We start from the raw sequence: 25,170 nt of genomic DNA on the forward strand, positions 1-25,170 counted from the left end.
ACAGGCTAAAACAGGGAAAACTAGGTTATTCATCAAGGGCCAAAAAAAAAAAAACAGCAAACCTGTGTAGCAATGGAGTCAAGTTCGTCGAAGAAGGTTTGAGGGTTTCAACGGAACGAGAGAGAGAGAGAGAGAGAGGTGGCGCTCGAGCGAGAGTGAAGGAGAACTCTCTGTTTTTAATTGTGCCAGGGAGGTGGCACTAAATACTATAAAACCTAGGGATGGCGCTGTAAAAAGCCCATAAATTATAACTTAAACGTAATCTGCAATCTCGACCATCCAATCACTGTATATCCAACGGTCGAACTTCTTTTGTTAAAATGACTGATAAAACCGATGCCTTCGAACGCCTCCCATATATATATATATGGGAAATGTTCAGCACCCTAAGTTTTACCACACACTTTAACAAACGTTTTTTGTCCTACATGGGTTAGAAGTTTTGGAATGAGTTGATTTTTGGTGAGGATGATCTCTATGATTAGAAGATCATCCTCCCCAAAAATCAGCCCATTCCGAAATGTTTAGCCCCATGTTTACACGTTGAAAAATCGTGGACCGTCCATTTTTTGTAAATCAATTTTCATGGGGTTAGAAGTTTTGGAATGAGCTGATTTTTGGTGAGGATGATCTCCTCACCATAGAGATCATCCTCACCAAAAATCAGCTCATCCGAAACTTCTAACCCATGTAAGACAAAACGCGTTTGTTAAAGTGTGTGGTAAAACTAAGGGTGGCGAACGGGACCCTATATATATATATATATATATATATATATATATATTGCCATGTGTCCGAAGGGCACACGTTAAATTGCATTATTTACACTTTGAAAATTGAATTTTATAGTGAAAATGCACTTAAAATAATTTTTTTTTAATATCAAAATATTCTCTATTCAAACCTAAAGTGTATTTATTGCAATTTAAGGGTGCCACTACAACGTTGGGCAGACGAAACCGTAGGGCGTAGGTAGATGTACGCTCACTCAGTCAACGTTACACAGACGCACTTGATTGATGTGAATTAGCCAACAACTCTAAGTACAGTGCGGTTGTTCAACTAAAAAAAATCCAACGGTTAGGAGCATCCAACCAATGAGATTAGATTGATGGTCAGGATCATGTCATGAGACGGTGACGAAGAGAATCTATTTTGATAGACAACATGGTCCCCACACGGCCACACCTCCACTTCCTTGTTTGCGCGTCGAGCAGCACAGGTTAACTCTTGGCGCGTTTCGTTTAAATAAATGGAAAAAGTGGACCCAAAGCGCACGTTAAAATCCGGCCTAAAGATACAGGAAGAAGACTTGAATCTCTCTCTCTCTCTCTCTCAACTGTCAGAAATTTAGTTTTAGTTTTTTTATTTTTTATTTTTATAATTTTCTTCTGATTTTATTCCTTATTTATCTTATCGAACATTGGAATTCTTTCAGCAGAAGACTTGTTGACTTTTAGTCTTCCAAATGGAAATTCGTTCGTCCACATTGATTTTTAATTACTAACAATTTCTCGTGAATTTCATTTGTTCGTTCCTCACTTCTTTTATTTTTCTCTTTCAATGAGTTTTTTTTTTTTTTTTTGGTTTCATTATACATCTTTTCTTTGAAGATCTCGAAAGCTTTGATTTAATATCTGGTCTTTCGCGCGGATCATAAATTTATCTTTTAGTAGGAATCAAGAGAATTGGATGAAAATTGATTAGAATTACAGCGAATTACAGCTATTAGATGTTTTGTTAGTGTTAAGGAGCTATTATGGAGGACTAGTTGTGCTCATGCTTCTCTAATAAGGAGATTTTAGGGATTTGAAAGGAGAACAATGTCCACTAAGAATGAGCATCACATGGTCCCATTGTCAGTGCTGTTTAAGCGCGAATTAGCAAACGAGAAGATCGAGAAACCAGAAATCCAACATGGACAAGCCAACCAGAGCAAGAAAGGCGAGGACTTTACGCTGTTGAAAACGGAATGCCAAAGAGTACCCGGGGATGGGTCTACCACATTTTCGGTCTTTGCGGTAAGGGTTGGTTACTTGTTTTATTTTAATTTTACAATTCGGTAGAAATTGCAGATTTAAAGGTTTGCGTTTGTTTCGTTGTGTTTTGTTGTGTCGATTTATTTGTTTCGAATTAGCATCTCAAGGTGGGCATTGAAGTATGCTTACATTTGCGAATCCTTAACATTGGTTTTCCATCTTGTGCTCTCTTCTATGATTTCCATGGGAGACTATTATTGAGAACATGCTTCGTATGTTACCACTCTACGTCACGAGGTTGGCATTTTTCTTTGGGGTTTCTCTCTCCTGAAGAGTTTTTCAACTTTTAGGAAACAGGGCCTCGATAGCCAATTTTTTGTCAAATGGGAGATATGGGGAATTAATTTTTTATTAAAAGAAATGACAAAATCCATTAGTATTCAGGTTTCTTTAGAAATTTTGTGAGCTGGTTATGTTGAAAAATGTAGTGCTTTTGAAGCGTATGAATGCCATTCAGATGAATGTTAATTCTTGAGGCAATCGTGTCTTTCTATGATCAATTGATTCCCGAGAACTGAATAATGTAAGTTGCAATTGGTGTGCACATGTGCCTCCTAGAGTCGAAGGTTTCAATACTGGCTTTGGTTATGGATAAGGTTTTGAGGTGGATTCATTGGTCTGATTGTGAGATCACCTAAAGTCTAAACAATCAGTGGTTTATGATTCCTAGTAGGTACATTATAGATGTAATATGCATTAGGAAAGTGTTAATCACCCTTTTATCCATTGTTCGTTTTCTAGGATGGGTAGGTGTTTTCTTTTTGCTGCTGTTTGGCTACCGTTCTGCATTTACAGTTTTTTCAAGAGATATGGTAGGAGTGTTTGGTTCATGGTTGGGACTAGTGTAAATCTTTGGGGCACAAAGCTCGTTGGTTACAAAGGATATTTTTTGTTGCTTTGGGTTGGGCTATTTGGAAAGAACGTAATTCCTGGATTTTCTTATGGAAAATTCTACAATATTGCAGCCATATATGCAGGTCTATTGGTGATTACATTAGCATTGGGCATCAACAGTAAAAGAAATTAAGGAGGTTAATAAGGTGGAGAAGTTTACTCATAATTGAATTTGGAGCTCCTTAATCTATGATTAATTATTTCAGACTATTCTTTCTTTCTTTTTTCTTTCTTTTTTCCCAGATGTATTCTCTTTTGAGGGAAGTCTCTTCATTCATATGTAATCCTTTTGATCATCAATAAACTTCGTGTTATCTATAGAAAATTACATTTTTAATTATTTTATGAAACAAGTATGCATTTTTTTGAAGGATGATTGAACTTTTATTTGGAATTGCAATGAGTGGAGAATTAAAAAATAAGCTGACGGTTTGTGAAGGATGCCAACCAAACATTTGTGATTGGTGGGACTCCACTTTAGAACATACTCTGTGTCTTGAAGCTGCCTACTTCAGTAATATGCCAGTATTTTTGTTGGATTGATGAATTTCAAATGTCACCTGTTTTTCAGCTATTCGATGGACATAATGGATCAGCAGCTGCTATATACTCTAAGGAGAATCTCCTTAATAATATTTTGGGTGCGATTCCTTCAGATCTTAGCAGAGATGAATGGTTGGCAGCATTGCCAAGGGTCTTGGTGGCAGGATTTGTAAAAACTGATAAAGATTTTCAAGAGAAAGGTATGAGTAGAGCATTATATAGATCATTATAGGGACATATCCATGCATTCAGCTGACTTTAGTAATTCTAACATTCTTACATGTATTTTTATTTAACATTACACACCATCACCAAATAACTATGCATATTTTATTTTACGAATGACGTTTTATTTTATTTTTTAAATAATTTTAATGAAATAAAAAATGTTACATTTGTCGAGGATAGACAACATTATACTTTTTCATGTTTTCTTCTTTGAACGTCCCTTCTTTTTTAATCAAATATAATATAAGCCCAATAATGGGCAAAGAAGGGAAGTGATTTCCCTTCAGAACAAATACGATTGAAACAACATAAAAGGTACTTTCAGCCCCACACATTCAAAAAGAAACTCCCATTAATCATGAATCAAAAAGCTCTAGTTAACTGAATAAATTTCTGTACTGTTCATTATGGACCCCAAAAAATGCTCCTTGTGCTGGTATAGCACGCTGTTGTTGTCAAACTTTTTTTTCCTTGATTTGAATTTTTTAATACTCTTTTGCAGTCTTGTAAGGAAATTGACTTCGCGCAAATTATCTTCTAATGGTATGTCACCAATATATGTTGAAATGGTTGCAGATTGATCTTGTACTTGTCTAGTTTCAGCTATTTTAGAACTTGAGAGTGTTAGTGGCTGTTCATGCATCATTCGGTTCAGTGAATACGTAGTTATAATATTGGACAACGAAATGTTGGATAGGCTTAATCACATTTTCTGGGTGGAGCTTGCTGTGAGCTCGAGTATCTAATAATATGGTTGGACTATCCTTGTATCCTTTGTTATATATACATATATATATATATCCTAAGAAATTGTTTTAATTTCAAGCAATGTAAGAATGATACTGCTTTTTTAGAAGTCAATGTGTCAGAAACATGTAAGAGTTGGTTATGGTTAGGGTAACCAAAATAGAAAGTTGATTTTGGATTTGGAAACCTATTGTTCTAGAAGGGCTGCAATCATTCTTGGATATAGTGAAACCTTCTTAATTTTCATCCATGGATGTAGGCATAGTTGAACAACACAAATTTTGTGTTTTCTTAGTTTCTTGATTGTTATTTTGTTTACACCTTGCTAGATGTAGGGATCCACACTCACAATGATGATTGTTTGGGATTTGAAATGCTTTGGGGTGGGGGGTGACTTACTTTTTTTCTTTGCTTTAAATTTTGGATAAGTGAGACTTGCTAATTGATCACTTGATTATTTTTCAGCACAGTCGTCAGGAACAACTGTCACCTTTGTGATAATAGATGGATGGGTTATAACCGTGGCATCTGTCGGTGACTCGCGTTGCATACTTGAATCTGTTGAAGGTGCTGTATATTATTTATCAGCAGATCATAGGCTTGAATGCAATGAAGAAGAGTAAGTTTTAAAACCTTAGGTACTTGAGACATGCTTTGACATTCATCAGAGCTTGACTTTTATTTTTCCGTAGAAGGGAACGTATAATGGCTAGTGGTGGGGAGGTTGGTCGGCTTTATACTGGTGGTGGTACAGAGGTACGTTCCTTTTTCACCTTAAAATTGTTCATTTATAGTTTTGAGTAGTTAAATTAATTTCATCTAAGCCAAAAACTAAATTTCTATCCTTGATTGAGTTTATTACTGGATTGTCATATTTGCATATCCTGCACTAGTTGCTACAAGATTTTCCTTTCCTAATGTTTAAGAAATATTTTTATTGTTTGAATAAAAGTAGCAGAGTAGTTTTATAGGTATCTCTCTGCAAAGATGAAATTGACTTGGGTTAAACACCTAGTGGCCTAACAGTCGTTCCTTCTCATAGCGATGACCTTGTCTTGATTTAGATGAACACGACAGGAGATTTAGGATGTGGACCTACATTGCCGAAGGTGATGAGGGTTGGGATGGGATATTTGTATAATTCTGCTGAGGATGAGTCAGCAAGAACAGACGGTTCATGAACCGGGGTTGTGTGCCAAGAGAATATGATCAAATATGATTTACCTCAACCTTCGCATCGGGAGGGAAATGCTAGCACCTATTTTTGGGAGGGAGCTTGTTCAACTCTTTTGCATGACCGACCTTGGCAACTCAAGGGGTCAATCACCATTTGTTCTTTTGTTTTATGTAATTGTAGTGTGTTTTAAGAACATTAGTGAATGGGCTTCACTTTTGGCAGTGCTTCTGTCTATGTACTCATCATTTTGACAATATTCTCCAAACTCTAAATTGGCAAATTTTACAAACTTCTCCACGTAGAATTTCAAATTCTAACTAATCAAAGTTTAGTGTAAAGTTGAAGTTTAGTACCTTTGATTAGATGCGTTATCAAGAACATATTTCTCAAATAATATTTCTGGCATTCTCCTTTTAAGTCCTCTACGTTGGATAGACGTACTTTGTGATTTAATTATAGGAATACTTGTGATTGACTTAATAACTATGTGCAAAAGCATGTTATTGAATTTTTATGACAACTCCAATTTTTCAGATAGGTCCTCTAAGATGTTGGCCAGGTGGTTTGTGTCTTTCAAGATCTATTGGTGATATGGATGTTGGAGAGTTCATTGTTCCTGTCCCCTATGTAAAGCAAGTGAAGGTTTGCTATTGCATCTGTTTTATGCACAATAACTTGGTTATATGCTTGTAATATTCTTTATCTCTGCATAATGCTTATTGTGGGCTGCGTGTTTTCATATTTCATCCATTGCAGCATTAAGACTTAATAGGACTGTAAATGAAATGTCATCCTTGTACTACAGTACTAATGTACATTTATGATTTTGTCTTTTTTCCTCCCTTTTGCTTCGTGCTTTACTTGTTCTCTTTCCTTGATAAATTATCTATGATAGCGATAGAAATTTTGATTAATCATCTTAGTGTTACAGTTAATGGAAACAATTATATGATGATTAGTCCTTGATGCATTTAGGTTTCTTCCTGCTAAGATTATTATTTATTTGAATTTCATAAGATCTTAAAGTATTTCCCAAGTACTCAGAGACACTGATAGATAGCTGTTATATACATACAACTCTATAGGTGAGTCATAGAACAAAGAACTTGGTATAGGATTTTGCTATGAAGTAATTGCAAAATCATTAGATGCTACTTATTGGCACATACTTATATGTGGCTAAAAACCTTTGGATTTATTAGCGCTTTCAATGAGTATCTAGTCATTTTCGGACACCTTGTATGAATGACTAGCTATGTTTTAACTACTTTTTGTGGCAATAGTTTCATAAATTCATAGTCAACTGTGTTAAAGTAGACTTGAGATCCACACATGGATTGTAGAATTGTAGACATTAAGTCAATTACTAAACTAATTGGAAAAACTCTTGCTTTTGACACTTTCTCATGGGTAGACTACTATACTCTTTAAGATTTTACTTTATTTAAGAAATAAGCAGGTTCTTTGTTTGGGTTATAATTGTTTGGCAGACATTAGTTCTGCTTTAATGTGCATTTATTTGTTGCCTATGTGTGAAATTGATTTCAGTTGAGCTAAACAACATAAATCCTCTATTTTGGTCTATGACAGTAAGAAAATGTTATTTTCCCCACTATTATCTGTCTAAGCACTGTTCTTCATTATAACTGCCATATTATCTCTGCTGCAGCTATCTACTTCAGGGGGTAGGCTAATCATCTCAAGTGATGGTGTTTGGGATGCTCTGTCCTCAGAAATGGCTTTGAATTGTTGTCGTGGGATGCCGGCGGATACTTCAGCTGCTCGAATAGTTAAAGTACACCCTACAATCCATATGGAGCTTCTCTATTGGTGATGTGATCATATGCTCAATGATTTCATATTTAGTCTCACCCTTCTTCTTGCATCTACAGGAGGCTTTACGGTTAAAGGGTCTTCGAGATGACACAACTTGCATTGTGATAGATGTATTACCTCCAGAAAAGCTAATAGTTCCTCCTGTACCACTGCCAAAGAAGCAAGGTAAACGAGTTTTGAAGTCCATGTTTCACAAAAACTCATCTGAGTCATCTTCTCATTCGGATAAAGAATATTCTGAGCCAAGTGTGGTGGAAGAAATATTTGAGGAAGGATCTGCTATGCTTGCACAAAGGTTTGTAAACTTTCTATTTATGCAGAGTATATATCATCATTTGTAATTAAGAAATAGTGTTTTTTTTTTACTTGAAAGACATTTGTTTGGATTGCAGGTTAGATGTGGCCTATCCCCTGTGCAACCTGTTCAAATTGTTCCTGTGTGCAGTTTGTCAGGTACAGATAAAACCTGGAGAGGGCATCTCGGTACGTGCCAGTATTTCATATCCAGAAAAATTGTCCCCTTGGGATGGTCCTTTCCTCTGCTTGAGCTGCCAATCGAAGAAAGAAGCCATGGAAGGGAAAAGACCATGAGGAGGTACCATAACTCTCTCGTCTTATTATTTCCAAACTCTTGTGCACATTCCTTGTAATCTTGGCATGAACAATTGTTTTAAAGTCAATCATGATGGCAACTCTGTAGTCTCATGTAATTGATTATGTCCACTGATTCAGCCTTGATGGGGTTGAATGTTTGGCTCCATTATGAAATCTACTTCAGGACCCATTTGAAGACCTCTGTTAGTTTTGCCACTTCAAGTCAGATCAGTTTGGGCTGCTTCATTTGTTTGAAAAGCTGCATTATGATTTGAGGATCTGAGATATAATGCACCGAGTTTGTCTGCCTCTCTCAGAGACTATTTGCATTGTTGCATTCAAAGATGCCTTAAAAGTGTTGAGGTACACATTTCTTTCTTTCTGGGTTCGCGTGTAAACTAGTTGATTAAGAATTTATAGTGCTAATGCTGAATTGAAAGTTGTTTTATTTTTCACTAATTACAACTTTTTTTTTAATGGTTCATTGAAATCTAAGAAATGAAACAACAGTCCACCAAAACTCTAGCTTTGTCCCTATGCATTCGAGCTAATTTGTAGGACAGGCCATCTGGACTACCCAATGAGTCCTAATACAAACTCTAGCTTGTGATAAAAGCTAAAAAGGCCTTGTTGTATTTCTTAAGCCCGGACAATGTTGGAACATGATGATCTATGAGCCCGGCCATCAATTCCACAGTTCGATTGTAACGATTTGGATGGTAGGCTATATAACATTTCAAAGGTACAATCCATTTCTAGATCAAATTATAAACAGCCTTACATCTCATGGTCCATGACTCCCATGGCTGAAAAATTCATGGGCATGCACTCGTTTCAGACCACATGAGAGCGCAGATCAAAGTGGATAACTCTAGAAGCTTCAACAACATTTAAAAATAAAAATTGGAGGGCATGTGCAGTCCTCCGCACGCATCAAGTAATTTCTGGGATAAATCCCTGAGGGTGGCCCTCTAAGGTGGGATTCAAACTCAATACCTCCACTTCTTTAGGCACGGTCTTGTCACCAACCCTTAGATGGTTAGCTTCAATTTCATTGTATGTGCTAGGGTCAAAAGATTCCAATCAGTGACATTAGCCCACATATATGAATGATAAGCTTCATTTCAGGAGGAATCTATTGCAATACATTAACATTATACGTGACTTTATGCATCTGAAGCTTGTGTCATTAACAACAATTAAGCCATTCCAGACACCAATGTTAGGGAAAATATCAATCCTATCAGACAGTTGACACTTAGTAAGAGGTTGACCATCACCTAGCTATAAAGGCACTACTTGACCATTTGGGTATTGTTAGCGTGTTCCCATAAGATGCATTAAATACACCTCCAGAACTTACTTTAGAACCTAAAAATATTTTTCCTACCAAAAACATCCTCAAATGGTTATTTCCAAGGTGTTTTAATTGCATCTTAACATGAGTTTGAAGACACATGTTAAAGTGCGTTAAATACACCTTACGAATAAGCTTCCAAGGGCATTTTTGACAACATGTGCCCTGTGGACACACATTAAAATGCAATAAATACACCTATAAAGTTGAATTTTTTATATACCAAAGATGCCTTAAAAAGATCTTTTTTCTAAGAGCATTGATTTCTGAACTTAACCTAACAGGGGGAACTCAAAACTCACTGACGTGGCATAAGCAAAGAATTGTAGATTTTATCTCTCGGGATGCACAACTAACCTGACTTATCTGCCATCTACATCCAGAGCGAAAGAACTTACGGTTGTTTGCACATGACATGTCAGTGAGTTTTTGTGTCCAAGTTGATATCCAAAATCATTAGTCTTTTTTTAAAAGAAAATACTCTCAATACTTAATCCTAAGGTGAATTTATTGCACACTTCACACATTAGAAAAGACCCTTTGATAAAAAGAAAAATTAAAAGAAATTAAGGGTAATTTTGGTGCACACATCAAATCTCAAGATATATTTAATGCACTTTAATAGATTACATCTAATAAGTCAAATTGTGAAGCAGTTAAAATTTAAAGTAACCCTCTTCGTTAGAAGATGCATGACATTTTATATTTATTTTACACCCCTATATTTTGATCAATATTTAGAATCTCTCTTAAAAATATTTAATGGTCTTAAAAAAAAAAGAGAGGTGCTCCTTTGAAATTTTGAAGCGGCATGGCCGTTTCAAAGTTTCTTCCACATCTAGCTGATCACATTTCTATGTTCTTGATAATCTAATGGGCATATATTTTCAGGTATGAGACGTTAAAAATGTAGCCACTAAGTCCAGCAAATGCCCACTTAAGAATGAAAAACGGTAAAGCGATAAGTTCAACATAAATGAAGGACGCCAAAAAAGAGTCTCTTGCATAGCTTTTAATGACCCTCTCAAAACAAGGAAACAAGGTAAGAAAAGGGCGCTCTTTATTAAATGCAAAACTGAAGAGAGAAAGAGAGAGAGTCAGTCTTATTTTACTTAAAAAACCTCATACATTTGAACTAGGGACTTTCAACTTCTTGCCCCCTCCCACCAATATCTTATTAAATATGCAATAAATCTTTGAAGGCCCCTCTCTCTCTCTCTCTCTCTCTCTCTCTCTCTCTCTCTCTCTCACAGAATAGACAAAAATGGAATATTTCATCTCTAGCAAGATACCTCAAAGACAACATCACACTGAAGACTGAAGTTACTTCAACTGTAACATTTTGTACAGAAAGCAGTCAAACACAAAACAACCAAATACCTCACCAACTTCTAGGAGAAAGGGTAAATGTCAGAAGAAAAAAAAACAAGTAAATAAGATCAATCTAAGGGTAAAAACTCAAAACCAACCGACAACAAAACCTAAACCTCACACCCTCTAAATTTATGGAATTTATGGAAAACCCCTACAAAATAAACAAAAAATAATCCAGCTCCCTTCAACAAAAATGATGATTTCTCTACAATTCCTTCATCAACAATGACTTTACATCCCAATATCCTCGTCTCTGCAACTTGACTCTCCATCCGTAAAAGGTTCCTGCAACAATAAACCAAATCAGACCGTTAAGGAAAGGGCATTCCAGTGGTTCTGGACATATTCCTCTGGGTATTGGTTAATATTTGAGATAAACCCTACATAACCAAACTCATGACGTACTCTTTGACTGTGGTCTTCTATGAGAGACTAATATATATAAAAAAAATTGACCAAAATATATACTCCCACCTTCAACTACTTCTCTTAACAACACTTGAGATATTTTTTTTCCCCAAAACACTTCATCCTCAACCTTGGGTTTTGCTACTAAATCAATAAGAACAAATTTTTACCATGGATCACTATGCCTGATCAGAAGTAAGGGTTGAAGACGGACAAATCAAAGACTTTTTGGCAAGAGCTTAGTGATGGGAGACTTTAATCATTTTATGTTACTCTCTCATGGGATACCATAGTCATTGGAGATGCCATCAGTTGGAAAACTCTGGGTGGGTATCTCAAGACTCAAATATTCACCAAAAGATACTGAAATGAAAACCATTTATTCATTATTATTATTATTAGTTTTCATTAATTAATTATATCCTCACCTGTGAGCTCCTGCTAACATGCGCCTCCTCATGAACCAAGATCGAACCCCTCGCCATGGAAGACCCATCACTCTTATCACCTTTCTTTGACCCAACATTGGTTTTCTTCCTACGTAGAAGTTCTTTCCATCTGCTTGAACCCTTTGGAGGCCTCATCGATACAACTTCATTATTATCTTCATCATTAAGAAGTTCATCTCTCAATGTCATCTTCTGCAACTGATTTGTGTTGTTCTTGAACGGCAAAAACCTACCTTTGTAGAAAAGCTCATCTGCAGCCATCATGTTGTGGTTGGACACTGAGAATTCAAAGTCTGAAGATACAGATGATGATGATTCTGATGATCTAGGGATGCGTTCGTGATTGATGATTTGTTGTGGCTCCACGAAATCGTTGGAGAAGGAGATTCTTGGGCTCATAGGAGCGCACCTGCTTTGGTGCTCCGGGTTGAACATGACTATACGCATGTCATAGGCAGCTAAACAACATTCTTAAAACCCTAATATCACTTTTATCTACCCTTCTCCACTGTAGTAGTTGTTGTTTGTATTTATATATGTAAAAAGAGCACAGCTGGCGCCCGATGTATGTAAGACTAATGCATGCATGTGATTATGTATGTATGTGTGTAGAGCAGAGCTGGCGCCCGATGTATGTAAGATTAATGCATGCATGTGAGTATGTGTCTATATTTTTTCATGGTTCTTTTTACCTACCTTGATAGTTGGGCCCTCTCGATTTTAAAAGAATAGAGTTGCGTCTTGGTTCCTTGATCTTGACCTAATCCTGATCCTATACAACTGGAGTTGGTTAGCTATTTTACTACATACCTATCATCTTGCATACCTTATGCGTTAGGACACAGTTGGGTAGAATTTTGGCCCATCAATGTTTGGTCCAACTTTCAGTGGATCCATACATCTAGAGTTGTGAAAATTTAACTACCCCACGTGGCATACTTAATCGACTACTTGATATGACAAGTTAGGAAACCATAGATTTGTGCTTCACGGGATACACTTTTTTATGAAGACATGCAACGGTGTATCCAAAGGAGCATAGATCTACGATTTTAAACTTGTCATGTCAAGGTAGTTGATTGAGTATACCACGTGGGATAGTCAAATCCTAATAACCTGACTACCCCCATACATCTAAGTTAAACTGATTTTTACCTTCTAACCATTGGATTGGACTTTTTTTTTTTCAATTATTATTACTGCTTAAATCTATAGATATATATATACATATGTGATGGCATTTTTTTAATAAAATCCTAGACAACAATCTAGATAAAGTTTTATCCTGTATGACTAAAAAGTTTCGGAATAAACTGATTTTTTGTGATGATGATCTCTATAGTTAATAGATCATCCTTACAAAAAATCAGCAATTTTCGAAACTTCTAAAAAGTGGTTACAAACTAACAGTAAAAATTGACAGTTCACAATTTTTCATCTTATAGCCTATTTTCCCTCTATATGGCATGTCTAAAAGTCTTAAGAGCAACTCCAACCCATGTCTTTAAATTTGACATCTTTTCTAAATTTTGAGAAGATGCTCACCTCCGAACCAATTTGAACTCTAACAGACTCCTTCTTTAAAACAAATCCAATCACTTGAAAAAGATTAAAAAAAAAAAAAAGGGGAGACATGTGTATTTAAAACATGTTCCATAAAAAAAGAACGTCAAAAATGACATTTATAGAAAACATTGGTATTTTTAAAATATGAATAATGATTTAAAGATGTCTTCTAAAATTTCTCAAGATCTCTATGTTTGGAGACATGAACAATGATTTAGAGGGCATTTCTCTAAAATAGAGACCATTTAGAGCTTGTACAAATGTCTTTATCTCTAAATTTAAAGTTTTAGAGATCGATTAGATTGCTCTAATAAAATTGGGAGCCTAACTATTAAACATTCAATTGATAGTTGAGATGATTAGTGTATATCCACCCAAAATGAAGGTTGATGGTTCATTATGATTATGAGTAAGTTTCGTGAAGTTTTAAAAACTCCAGGAAACTTAGATTAGTTAACTTGATTCGATGAATTCTTGAGGTGAAATGGTGTACAAATTCAAAAAGAGTTAATTCATTTAGTTCATTTAAAGGTCACCTATTATAACTTAAAACCTCAATTGAGTAATCAAGTTGCCCAACTCTATAAGTATCTAAGTCTTGCAAAGTGCAAACATATGTACGCATAACCATAAATCGTTTATTATTATTATTATTATTTATTTCAACTAAAAAGTTTATATAAAGAATAAGTATTAGCAATCTAACACCATGGCCCTCTAGACCTTATTGAAAAACTTTGATCTAAGAAAAAAATGTTCTTTTAGTCTTGATCCAAGATTTTGAAAATGGACGGCTATCGAACTTTCATGTAATTCCAAAGTTTAAAATTCAATTATGAAAATTAAATTTTTTAATAAATAAATAATTAATTCTTTAAAATTTATAAAATATTGTCCCCTACAATCTTAAAGCATCATATCATGTTTTTGGATATCACATTGTGGTCCAAGGACCCTTAGGTAAAATCCTTTAGAAACTTACTAAGGTGGTGTTTGTTTGCACTATTTTTCAGTGCTTATTGCTGAAAAAAATTAAATTCAGCACTTTTGTCAAAATAGCGCGTTTGTTTACTCGTGCTTATTGCTGAAAATAAGTGAAAAAAATTCAGCACTATTTTGATGCTGAAAAAAAGTGCTGAAGCGGTAAGCACTTCGCTTTTTTCAACACGGACAAGTATGCCCTTTGTTTTTTTGAGCATGGACAACTATGCCCTTATTCTTAAAAGGATATTACCTCTTATATCCCATGGATAAGTATATAGACACCCCACAAATTAATAAACCCACACCATAGTTAAATTATTTTGTCTTATATGGGTTAAAATTTTTGGAATGAGTTGATTTTTGGTGATGATGATCTCTACAATGAGGAGATCATTCTTACAAAAAATCAGCACATCTTGAAACTTTTAACCCTATAAAAACAAGTTCAAGAACCATAAATTATCCATTTTTTTTTTAAAACTATTTTTAACGAGTTAGAAGTTCAAAATAAACTGATTTTTGGTGAGGATGATCTCTAGACCATATAAATTATCCTCACTAAAAATTTGGTCATTCTAAAAATTTTAATCCATATAAAACAAAACAAAAAATGGCTATAATGTGGGTTGCCCTTATTAATTCATAGGGTGCTTTTATAATTACACATCCTTCATTTCCATCGAAAATTATTCATAAAAAATTAAGTTATTTTTAAAGTTGATTTCAAATTTTGGTGACTTGTATGACATTATTATTTTTAATTTGAAATTTGTGGGCTTTTATAAATAGAAATTATTATTTATAAATTGAAGATTTTAGTATTATTTATTATTTAAAAATAAATTGTATTTTAATTTTATAAGAAATAATATATTTTATTGTGTTTGATAATAAATAAGCATTTAAAACATGCAAACAATGTATAATATGATTGTAAGGGTAACAAAGACAATTTATCAGTTTCAGCAATGTGTAACAAACATAATTCAGCATCTAAACAAACAACTTTTTCAGCACTTAAATTCAGCGCTTATAAGTTTCAGCGCTTAATGCTATTCAGCACTTATTTTTTTCAGTTTAACAAACAGCACCTAAGGCTCCTCGTCAATCTCTTGCAACAATGACTCGTAATAGCATTGTGTGTAAACATATAGTACTTATATCACGAGAAAGAGACGTGTTAGAGTAACCTCAAGATTATCTAAATATTTTTCATCGATAAATGAGTGAAAACGTATGTATGGTTTTACAAACTTTTCATGTCAGGAAAGTACGATATGAGATACAATCTTGAGGTCACTGCAGCATCATTGTGTACATGATTTCTCGACACTGAAGTACACTCTCAACACTACTTCGATTGTTATTAATTTCAAGTCACTTTAGCATTTTTCACTGGAAAAAGCCTACATAATAGTCAAAATGAAGTATATGGCATGTCTAATCAAAAGATATGGTTCAAGCCTTCAAGATAGAATTCAATGAGAGTAAGATAGGAATTTATGTTACTGACTACAGAATTTATGATTGGACACATAAGATAGTGGCGGCAGTGGTGGTGGTCACAATAGATGTGTCGGTGAGTGAGATCCATGCATGTGAGGAGGTATGAAGTATATTGGAGTCATGAGCATTTTAACATGAGTCCCTCTAGCCTTACTAAGGGTCCTTCGACTCATCTCTTAACATAAAAAATCACAATGCAATACACGAGGGTTGATGGATGAAATTTTATAAATTTTGAAAAAACAAATAGATTTCACTATTAAAATTTATTTTTTGAATTTGTGAATAATGTAAAAGATCAAAACTTTGGATATTATTTTAAAAAAAATTATTTTTTAAATTATTATTATTTTTTTATCTAAATTTTTCAATAAAACTTAGATGATTATGATGTTAGATTTCTAATGTGATATCCATAGAGGATAATAACAATACATTATCTAAATCATACATGTGTTCAAGTCGATTAATTGATATTTTGTATAAGTCAATGCATTTAACCTTGTCCATCAACAAGACAGGTCAAAGTAGAAATATCTAACCTGACTGATAGGACAAATCTAGTTTGAGTATCTGCGTAATCTTGATTTACGCATATAAAATCTTAAGATTTAGAGAAGATCTTTATTAGAATCAGTGACTCAATCCCAAAAATTTCAATTTTGTTTAGGATATCTATAGTTTAGGAATTCATCGTGTTTACATCCCGATTAAAAGAAAAATTCTAATTCGAAAGAAGATGTATAAATAGAAATATCAACAGAAATAAAAGAGAATCTTTTTTATTGATCTAAGAGTAAAAGAGTTTATATTTTTATTATTCTTTTATAACTTTAATTTAAACATCGAAGGGTCATGGATCGGTGTTAATAGGAATGACGAAGGAGCAATTTTGATTGAGTAGAAAAGAGTCTATCAAGTCATTATTAAAAAAAATTTCTATAATATTCATTTGAACAAAATGACCTTTAGTATGACTCAAAAATTACTACGTTAGTAAGGAAAGAATTTCACTTTATTTACATTTTAATGGCTGGCATGGAAAGCAACAGAAGTGACATTAAATGATTGGGGTGGGGATAGTGTTTTGGGCCTTGTAAAGGGCAAAAGTTGTATTAAAATTTTAAGGTGGGGGAAGGGGAGAGGAGTGACTAGAGACTAGAGAGTACTGTAGAGAGCAGAGAAGAGGATCAGATGTGTGACAGAACAGAAGGGGGACATGTATCGGACTGTTTGACCTTTCTTTGACTTGTAAGTTATTAGCTGGCGATGTTGACTGATCAAAGGGACCACGTGATTAGGTTTCTTTCTACAGTAGTTATTCTTATACTCCCGGGAGTTATATAGTTACACTTTCGCATTAATGCTCGTCCATTCATCTTAATCTTATGGACCCATAAACTCAAAATAAACAAATCTCCTTTGGCCATACAAACAAACCCAAAGGTGGTGGGGTATATCACAACATATGTAAAAAAATAATTAAATTCTAGTGGTTAAATCACCAATCAGGTTATTGGTGATCAAGAAAAGAGTGTGTCAGTGGGTCCTACAGAGGATAGCAAAGAATACGAGAAGTTAGGTAGCGAACTAATAATGCTTGGACTTGGAGTGAGCGATCCACACTCCTCCAACGTTAAGATAAACATTAAATGAATAATTAAATAATAAATTAAAAAAAATTATAACCTGAACTGAATAAATAAATAAAAAAAGCATTATTAAAATATCGAAAATAGCCTTCTGGTCCATTTAATGCGATGGCCGTAGGAATGAGGCTCCTTTAAATCCCTTATTTGTTTTCTGGATGACTGCACGTGGGCACGTGAACGTGAAAATTATTAAGATAATAATGAAAAAAATGTTGACGAGTCAAATTTCATTATGTGTGGTTGTGTATCACGAGGAAAATCTATGATTCTATGTACAAGCGAAGTCAAAGGAGTAGAGGGGCGGAGTCAGTGAATCGTTATTCATTCAAATACTTTGTAGTTGGGAATGTTCTATTTTGATTGCTATTGGACATTATAACTATCGAGGTGAATCCGAATTACCTCTATCAACTTAATCTTGTAGGCCTGATGGAATATTCTTAACTTTATTCACATGCAAGCATTAGTGTGGCATCTATCAAAATTCATCCGACAATCAAATTTAAGTTAAACGAAAGAAGAATAAAGAAGTGTGTTTTGTTATGCTCGCATTTGATCAGAAGGAGAGCCTTTTCTCTTTCGATTTTAATTCTATTTATAGGGTATGCCATCAGGTTCTTGATTTTGCTCCTCTTAATTCGGGATCAGCTCGTGGGAGATCTTACAATCTGAAATCTCAATTGAAGTAGGATCATTATTTTTTTTATTCTCTGAATCTTGGGATTTTTTTCTTGATTTTTAGAGATCAGACCTACCAAGTCTATCTTGTTTCATCGACTTTATTATTAGAGAATAAACCTAATCCAACCCTACCCTACAATCGAGCAAGACTGGGCTACATGGTTAATTTGGGTACTACCTTCTCGGAATCCTATTTAACTCCTGCTCTCTTTAAGATATGGGGATCTGCTTAGCCTTGGTTTATTACAACTTTTACCTTTTACAATAATTACCCTAATAAGAAGAGTCGTGATTTTCTGACTCCCACTCTATTCCCCTGACGTGGTATGTACATAGAATCATATATTTTTTCTCCTTGGGATACACAACTGCACATATTTATATGATTGTGTATCCCGAGAAAAATCAAGTGGCTCTATCCACATGTCATGTCAAGAGAGTAGAGGTTAATCTAATTAGAAGTATTATATATGGGATGGAATGCATAGATTCATGAAAAAGATTTGTATGAAAGAAATTTGGTGCGAGAAAGAACAATAATAACAATCTAAAATACAAATACAAATAAAATAGTACAATACAAAATTTATGTGATTCACATTTACGTTCAAGTGGAATGACGAGATGCTTTCACTATTTATTGAAAAATATAATTAGGAACATTATTTCACATTTTCTCAATAAAATTGAAATTCCTAGAAATTCTAGAATGCATTTGACATGAATTTATAGTTCGTATGGAAAAAAAAATGAAATTGCCTCAACAATAAAAGCTATGATATTTGAAAAAAAAATCACCTCAAAATAATTAGACCTATGAATTAGGGGTGTAGATGCTTCAACCAATATAATACAATCAACAAGTACACACTAGCATGCAATCCAGACTGTTAAAATGCAAAATCTAATAATCAAGATAAAACACATACCCTTCGGATATATTTTATTTATTTATTATTTTTTAAATTAAAGTATTCAGACCTCTTAGAGCATCTGACTAATCCTTGGGGTACGTGCACTCTCCTCCCCCACATGCACCAAGTAATTTATAAGATAAATCCCTAAGGTGAACATAGTAACAAAATTCAGCTTCGACAAAGATTCAGTTCGACTTATTCATAAAAATTTTGAAAAACAAAATTGGGAAAATTTCAGAAACTATAAAAACGATTTTTTTTTTAAAACTGTACTTTATAATTGGTACATTTTTCATATACGTCACACAAATTAGATTCACATTATTGAATGTATAATAATAATAATAATTATTTATTAAATAAAATAGTAAAATTTAGAAGTTTAAGATGGTCCTTTGAATTTGATGGTTTATCTCAACGTCTTAAATTTGCACTTGTTATGGGAGAAGGGTATTAAGGAATAAAAAAATTTGGGATGAAAGGACATTTAAAAGAAAGATGAGAAAGATTGAGAAGAAAAGATTTTTGTGGGGGGTGAGATAGTATTGAAAAGGTAAGGTGAGGGTGTATTGATATATGCATGATCTTATGATTGATCTGTATAAATCGATCAATCGATATAATTGGCGTCTATAACATATGAGGTCAGAAAATTCGTAACATTATGAATAATTTGCCTACATATACATCTTTTGATTTAAAGTGGATTGCGTTTGTTTTTTGGTCTAGTTGGAATACATCTTCCACACCAGTTTGGGCCCGTTCGAGCAGCCCAGGCCTATTAGCACAACAAGAAGAAAGCCCATATTCGATCATGCAAGGCAGTCAAAATTTTCATTGTTGGTTTTTGTTTTTCAACAGACCAAAACTTTCAAATTAATAGAGGATGGGAGAAATTTGATGGTTCTAAGCCGTCGAATATGGGAAACATCAAAATTTCAATGGTTCTGGACCGTCAAAATTCAGTTTCTAAAGTTAATGGACCTTGGCCCATCGAATTTTACAGTTTTTACATGATGTAGTGGTTTAGGGAGGATCAATGGAATGCCCTCTTACCTCCCTCTTCGCTGAGAGACTAATTAAAATGACCTAAATACCCTCATCCCAAAACCCTTGAATTTTTTCTTCCAATAATCCATGGTCCTCAACCAAACGTGAAATCCCTTTTTAACCTCTTCAACCTCATTATTTTAGGTAATTCTTACTTGAGCATCTAAACTCTTAAAAAGGAGAGGTATATATATATATATTGTAAGAACACAAAAAAGAATAAGATACGTAATTGCAAATCGATTGATGTGAAACATATTGAAACGAACTAAAACTGTTGGATTTAGAGACCTTATAGAAATTTTACTTAATGAAAAGATGAAAAGTTAAGTTATGTATATCAACAGCTAACTTAAATTATTAAATATCGTATAAATAATTATTCTCAAGCCAAGGAAATTTTATTTATGGATTGTGACTATATTTGTGAGATGTCTGGTAATCCTAAGTTGGGTTTCAAAAGGCTAATTTAGAAGTAGAGGGTTGGGTTGAGGCTCAGAGATGGATGGGCAGGTTCGCGGGCAATACTCCCAAGGCGAAAATTCTTGGGTATATGTATTTTCAGGTTGGGATTTTATGAGTGCTTTATTCTTTTGATTGCTTTGTGAGGTTTTTGACGCTGAGAGAGTTGTATAGGTTTGAGAGCTTGTGATCTTTATTGTTGACAGTGGATTGATCTCCCTCTTCTTTGTAAACGTAGGTAATTTATTGAACCACATAAATCTTATTTTCTTTGTGTGTGTGATTATTTTCAACTTATTTTGTTTTTGCTTTTAGGACGCTCCATACTGCAATAATACTATATATATATATATATATATATATATAGGGGGGCGTTCAATGGCCAACTTTTTGGCAAAACATTTTTCAAAACATGAGTTAGAGGTTTTGGAATGGGCTGATTTTTGGTGAGGATGATCTCTACGGTGAGGAGATCATCCTCACCAAAAATCAGCCCATTCCAAAACTTCTAACCCATGTTTACAAGTTGAAAAATCATGGACCGTCCATTTTTTGTAAACTGTTTTTGATGGGGTTAGAAGTTTTGGAATGGGCTGATTTTTGGTGATGAGGATCTCCTCACCATAGAGATCATCCTCACCAAAAATCAGCCCATTCCAAAACCTCTAACTCAAGTTTTGAAAAATGTTTTGCCAAAAAGTTTGCTAAAAAGTTTGCCCTTGAACGCTACCCATATATATATATATATAGGGTAGCGTTCAAGAGCAAACTTTTTAGCAAACTTTTTGGCAAAACATTTTTCAAAACATGGGTTAGAGGTTTTGGAATGGGCTGATTTTTGGTGAGGATGATCTCCTTACCGTAGAGATCATCCTCACCAAAAATCAGCCCATTCCAAAACCTCTAACTCATGTTTTGAAAAATGTTTTGCCAAAAAGTTGGCCATTGAACGCCCCCCATATATATATATATATATATATGATACTTATTGCAAATGTAGATTTTGACTTACCTCGACCTACTCTGTTGTTCCAAAGATGTTCCCTGATCCTGTTAGCATTGGTGTGGTACTTGCCAACAATTCTCACACGATCAAGTTAGAATTGTAGAAAAAATGTTCTCCTTCTTCCTTCTAATCTCCAGGGATCCAAAAAGAGAATCCATTCTCTTTAGATCCTCCCTCTATTATATATCCTATTTCTCAAGATCAGGATTTTTCTCTTTATTCGGGATTTGATCTCATAAGATCCCATGATCATGGGGATCTTACTCCGAAAAATGGAACGCTTCTTATTATGTTCTACAAATCTTGAGATTTTTCTTAAAATTTTGGAACTTTACAAGAAGGGCAAAGAATCATGCTAATATTTTGATTTGGTCTGTCCTATTAGTCAGGGCAAACTTTGATCCATGCCCTACCCTCGTGATGGGTAGAGCTGAACTATTGAGCTATCTTATATACCACTTGCCTTTCACAATCTTCTTTTTCTACTCGCCAATTCCTATCCTCAACAGGACACGTGTAAAGTCTTGATGAAATATCAATTTTACCCTTTACACGTAAATATATTTTTTCCTTGGAGAACTCATTTTGCTATGTTGCAATGAGACATATATACTTCAAAGATTACATATGATGTCAAATATTTGTAAGTGTGGTGTTAATTTGAGAATCGTCATATGCCAACAAGTATAAAGACTATTCGACCGACATAAATTCAAAAAGTAGAATGCCTACACTACCTTAAAAACCCTTCTTAATTAAGCTGTTCTTGAGGTTTGAAGGATGAGAACAATGGTATAAATTTGAACCCTAGAGTTTGAAAACCATTGTTTTCTTCTTCTTTTCAAGGGATTTTGTTAAGAAGTTGAAAATAGGTGTATTTCAGTCATTTTATGTAGGTCTTTAATAAAAGACCAAAGTCATGGATAAGCCATCATTTTAAAAACTCAAGGGGTATCGATCTCTCTAAGTTCCACCAAACAGATAGCTCAAAATTACCTCATGATCAAAAGCTGCAATTTAATGGTATGTGAAAGAATCCGTACATCAATTTTACCATTATTTTTCCCTTGAGCCCAACTTCACCATTACCTTCCCCAAAAAAAATTGAATCATTTTCTTTTAAGAGTTGCACTGGAGTAACATTAAAATTGACATTGCTGATATGGAGGTGGTATAGAACCATAGATGCCTTTCACTCGTATCTCAATGAAAAGCATTTATGGTTCTGTACATACATCCACATCGATAATGTGTGAATCGATGTTAATTTCAATATCAAAAATAAAAATAAAAATAAAAATTATTTAGGACTTGGACCAATAGCTCAGTTGGTGCGAGTGTGTAACACATTGCAAAGCAACTCTAAGGTCATGGCTTCAAGTCCAGCTAATCAATAAAATAAAAAGAATCCATAGATCAACGGCTACGATTACTTAAAAAAGTTGAACATTTTTTTTGTTGTCCTTGTCCTGATGTAATACGAACAATAGGAAAATTTTAAACCCACAAAGATTAGAGGAAAAATACAGATTAATTTTCAAAGAACACATGTTTTATCTATTTGTTTGAAGTAGATCCCGAAACATTATTATTTCAGACTTAGACTAGTATTTTCTAGATATTAATCACGACTTCTCTAATATTTATTTATTTTTAAGTTGACTTGACAAATACAAGACAAGAAAGGTGTGGCCAACCCAATAAAAATAAAAATGCTTCTCCGTCCCACACTCCCACTTGCCTAAATATATAGAGAAAAAATATAAAATATACATATATAATAGAAACTCACCAAACAGACAATTTGTCACTAACCTTCACTCAAATTATTAAATTACTACTTTATGCTTAATTTAAAAGATTCTTTTGTTGTATAATATTCTAATTTCAAGGAAAGTCTATTTGGGATTTGAGAAAACTACGATTTTATATGTTAGGATTATTATTATTGTAAAATGTAGAAGTAAATAAAATGGAAAAGATAGCTGCTATTAGGTCAAATATGGCAGCTAATTCTTCTTTTGAAATAATATAGTGAATTTGATGGTTTATAATTGGAAAAATAACGAATTCGCTGCTTTTAAAAGAGTTGTGATTTTTTGATGCCCCCTTTGACATACACCCCCATACACTCTATGACATAGCATGGACTAGAACCATAGATGATGTGCAGTTGTGTATCTCAAGGAAAAAGATCTATGATTCTAGCCCATGCCATGTCAAGGGGGATGGGGTGTCAGAAAATCATTGTTCTTTTCTAATGCCCCCTCCGACATACACCCCCATACATTTCATGGCATGGCATGGGCTAGAATCATAGATGATGTGCAGTTGTGTATCCCAAGGAAAAAGATTTATAGTTCTAACTCATGCCTCATCAGGAGGTGTATGTCAAAGGGGGGCATCAGAAAATCATTATTGTTTTTAAAAAGTAATAAATTTATTACTTTTAAAAGCAGTTGATTCTAAAGAAAGCATCGTTGCCCTTTCACTCAAACGGTTGACAACACCACCAAATTACTTTTTTTCCCCACTTAATGATTTTTTTCTAAAAACAATTTATTTTTTTAAAGAACGAGACACCATATTTTTCAATGAAAGATTAAATCTTTAAAAAAAATAAATATGTTATTCACCACTACAAATCTTCCAAAGTATTGCAATTGTTGTTTAAAATAGGGCTGCAACTTGAGTGGGTTGGGAATCAACCAGTGCCCAACCCACTCTTGACAAATGCTAGCCCGCGCTTGTGCTCAATCTGACCTCTAGAATAAAATGCTCAACCCAAACTTAGCCCAAGTCGGTTAATTCATTCCTAATTAATATTAGATAATTTAGTAATGATATGAGCTTATATAAAGAAAAGTGTTATATAAAAATAATATAAAACTTGTAATTAGTTGTCTTCCAGATATATTTCAAAGTTTACTTACATAAAATTATAAGCACATGTAAAATATGATGATGATAATCATTAACTAAAGTTTGAAATATGAATTTTTTATGAGAAAGAGAAAAAATATTTGAAAATATTTTTAAATGATAATCATATAAAGTTCGAGTTCGGGTAAACCGGACAACTCGATATCTATGCCCGAACCCAACTTGATGTGATTCAGTCAAATTTTTATTTGACCAGACCCAAGTTAATTGTGCTAAAACCTAACCCAAGGTCTGGTTCAACCCATTGAATGCGGGTTTTACCCAAGTTGTAGCCCAAGGTGAAAATCTCAAGAAAGGTAAAAGAAACAATTGTGAATTTTGTTGACTCAAGAAATATGACATGATCCTGATCATGTAAACACATCATCCAACGGTTGGGATTTTATTTGTATCCCGATAATACATATGTCGAAATAATTTATCTCAAGGATAACTCTTGAGTCAACAGAACCCAACCTTATGTTAAGTTGTCTATTGTCTAAACGACTTTGGTGATTATAAGATTGTTTGGTCACCAAGTTGGCCAAGCATTCGAGGGTCAATGGTTTCATTTTTCTAAAAGGAAATTGCACTGCAAGCAACCTTTCCTTGGATAAAGATAAAATATTAAAAACACAACTAGTTTGTCTTATTATATCATAATTTGTACTTGGAATCATATTGAAATTGCTTCCTTTGACCAAGTAACAATTTCCATGAAACTAGACCTCCTTCTTTGTCTATATTAGAGACATTGAGATCCCTCTTCTCCTTCAAA

General features: G+C 34.1%; 2 protein-coding genes across 3 annotated transcripts; one reads left to right on the top strand and one right to left on the bottom strand.

The window, feature by feature from the left end:
• Positions 1-1,300: 1,300 nt before the first annotated feature.
• Positions 1,301-8,540, top strand: LOC147409169 (Protein phosphatase 2C family protein). 2 transcript variants are annotated; one of them, XM_086426153.1, is made up of 8 exons: positions 1,301-2,021; positions 3,505-3,676; positions 4,917-5,070; positions 5,147-5,207; positions 6,163-6,270; positions 7,298-7,423; positions 7,521-7,759; positions 7,857-8,540. In XM_086426153.1, exons 1-8 carry the CDS (start codon positions 1,824-1,826, stop codon positions 8,053-8,055), a joined length of 1,257 nt encoding a protein of 418 aa, XP_086282279.1. In that variant the 5' UTR covers positions 1,301-1,823; the 3' UTR covers positions 8,056-8,540. The 2 variants fall into 2 exon arrangements, with proteins under 2 accessions (XP_086282279.1, XP_086282270.1); XM_086426144.1 differs by having other exon boundaries at positions 1,302-2,021; positions 5,144-5,207.
• Positions 8,541-10,722: 2,182 nt separating this feature from the next.
• LOC147409170 (uncharacterized) lies at positions 10,723-12,141 on the bottom strand. The gene is made up of 2 exons (XM_086426162.1): positions 11,626-12,141; positions 10,723-11,074 (listed from the first exon to the last, which is right to left on the bottom strand). The coding sequence occupies exons 1-2, from the start codon at positions 12,091-12,093 to the stop codon at positions 11,021-11,023; spliced, it is 522 nt and encodes a 173-aa protein (XP_086282288.1). The 5' UTR covers positions 12,094-12,141; the 3' UTR covers positions 10,723-11,020.
• Between the last annotated feature and the right edge of the window lie 13,029 nt (positions 12,142-25,170).

The sequence above is a fragment of the Akebia trifoliata genome, chromosome 2, assembly GCF_017979445.1.
Source record: "Akebia trifoliata isolate Shusen 1 chromosome 2, ASM1797944v1, whole genome shotgun sequence".
Taxonomy (NCBI): Eukaryota; Viridiplantae; Streptophyta; class Magnoliopsida; order Ranunculales; family Lardizabalaceae; genus Akebia; species Akebia trifoliata.

What these genes read in the sequence shown, in the direction of transcription:
- LOC147409169 (XM_086426144.1), top strand. Translation starts at nt 1,824, where the DNA reads ATGTCCACTAAGAATGAGCATCACATGGTCCCATTGTCAGTGCTGTTT. An exon ending in TAAAGATTTTCAAGAGAAAG is followed by an intron (nt 3,677 to 4,916) that starts GTATGAGTAGAG and finishes ATTATTTTTCAG; the next exon opens with CACAGTCGTCAGGAACAACT. An exon ending in ATACTGGTGGTGGTACAGAG is followed by an intron (nt 5,208 to 6,162) that starts GTACGTTCCTTT and finishes CCAATTTTTCAG; the next exon opens with ATAGGTCCTCTAAGATGTTG.
- LOC147409170 (XM_086426162.1), bottom strand. Translation starts at nt 12,093, where the DNA reads ATGCGTATAGTCATGTTCAACCCGGAGCACCAAAGCAGGTGCGCTCCT. An exon ending in ATGTTAGCAGGAGCTCACAG is followed by an intron (nt 11,075 to 11,625) that starts GTGAGGATATAA and finishes TTATTGTTGCAG; the next exon opens with GAACCTTTTACGGATGGAGA.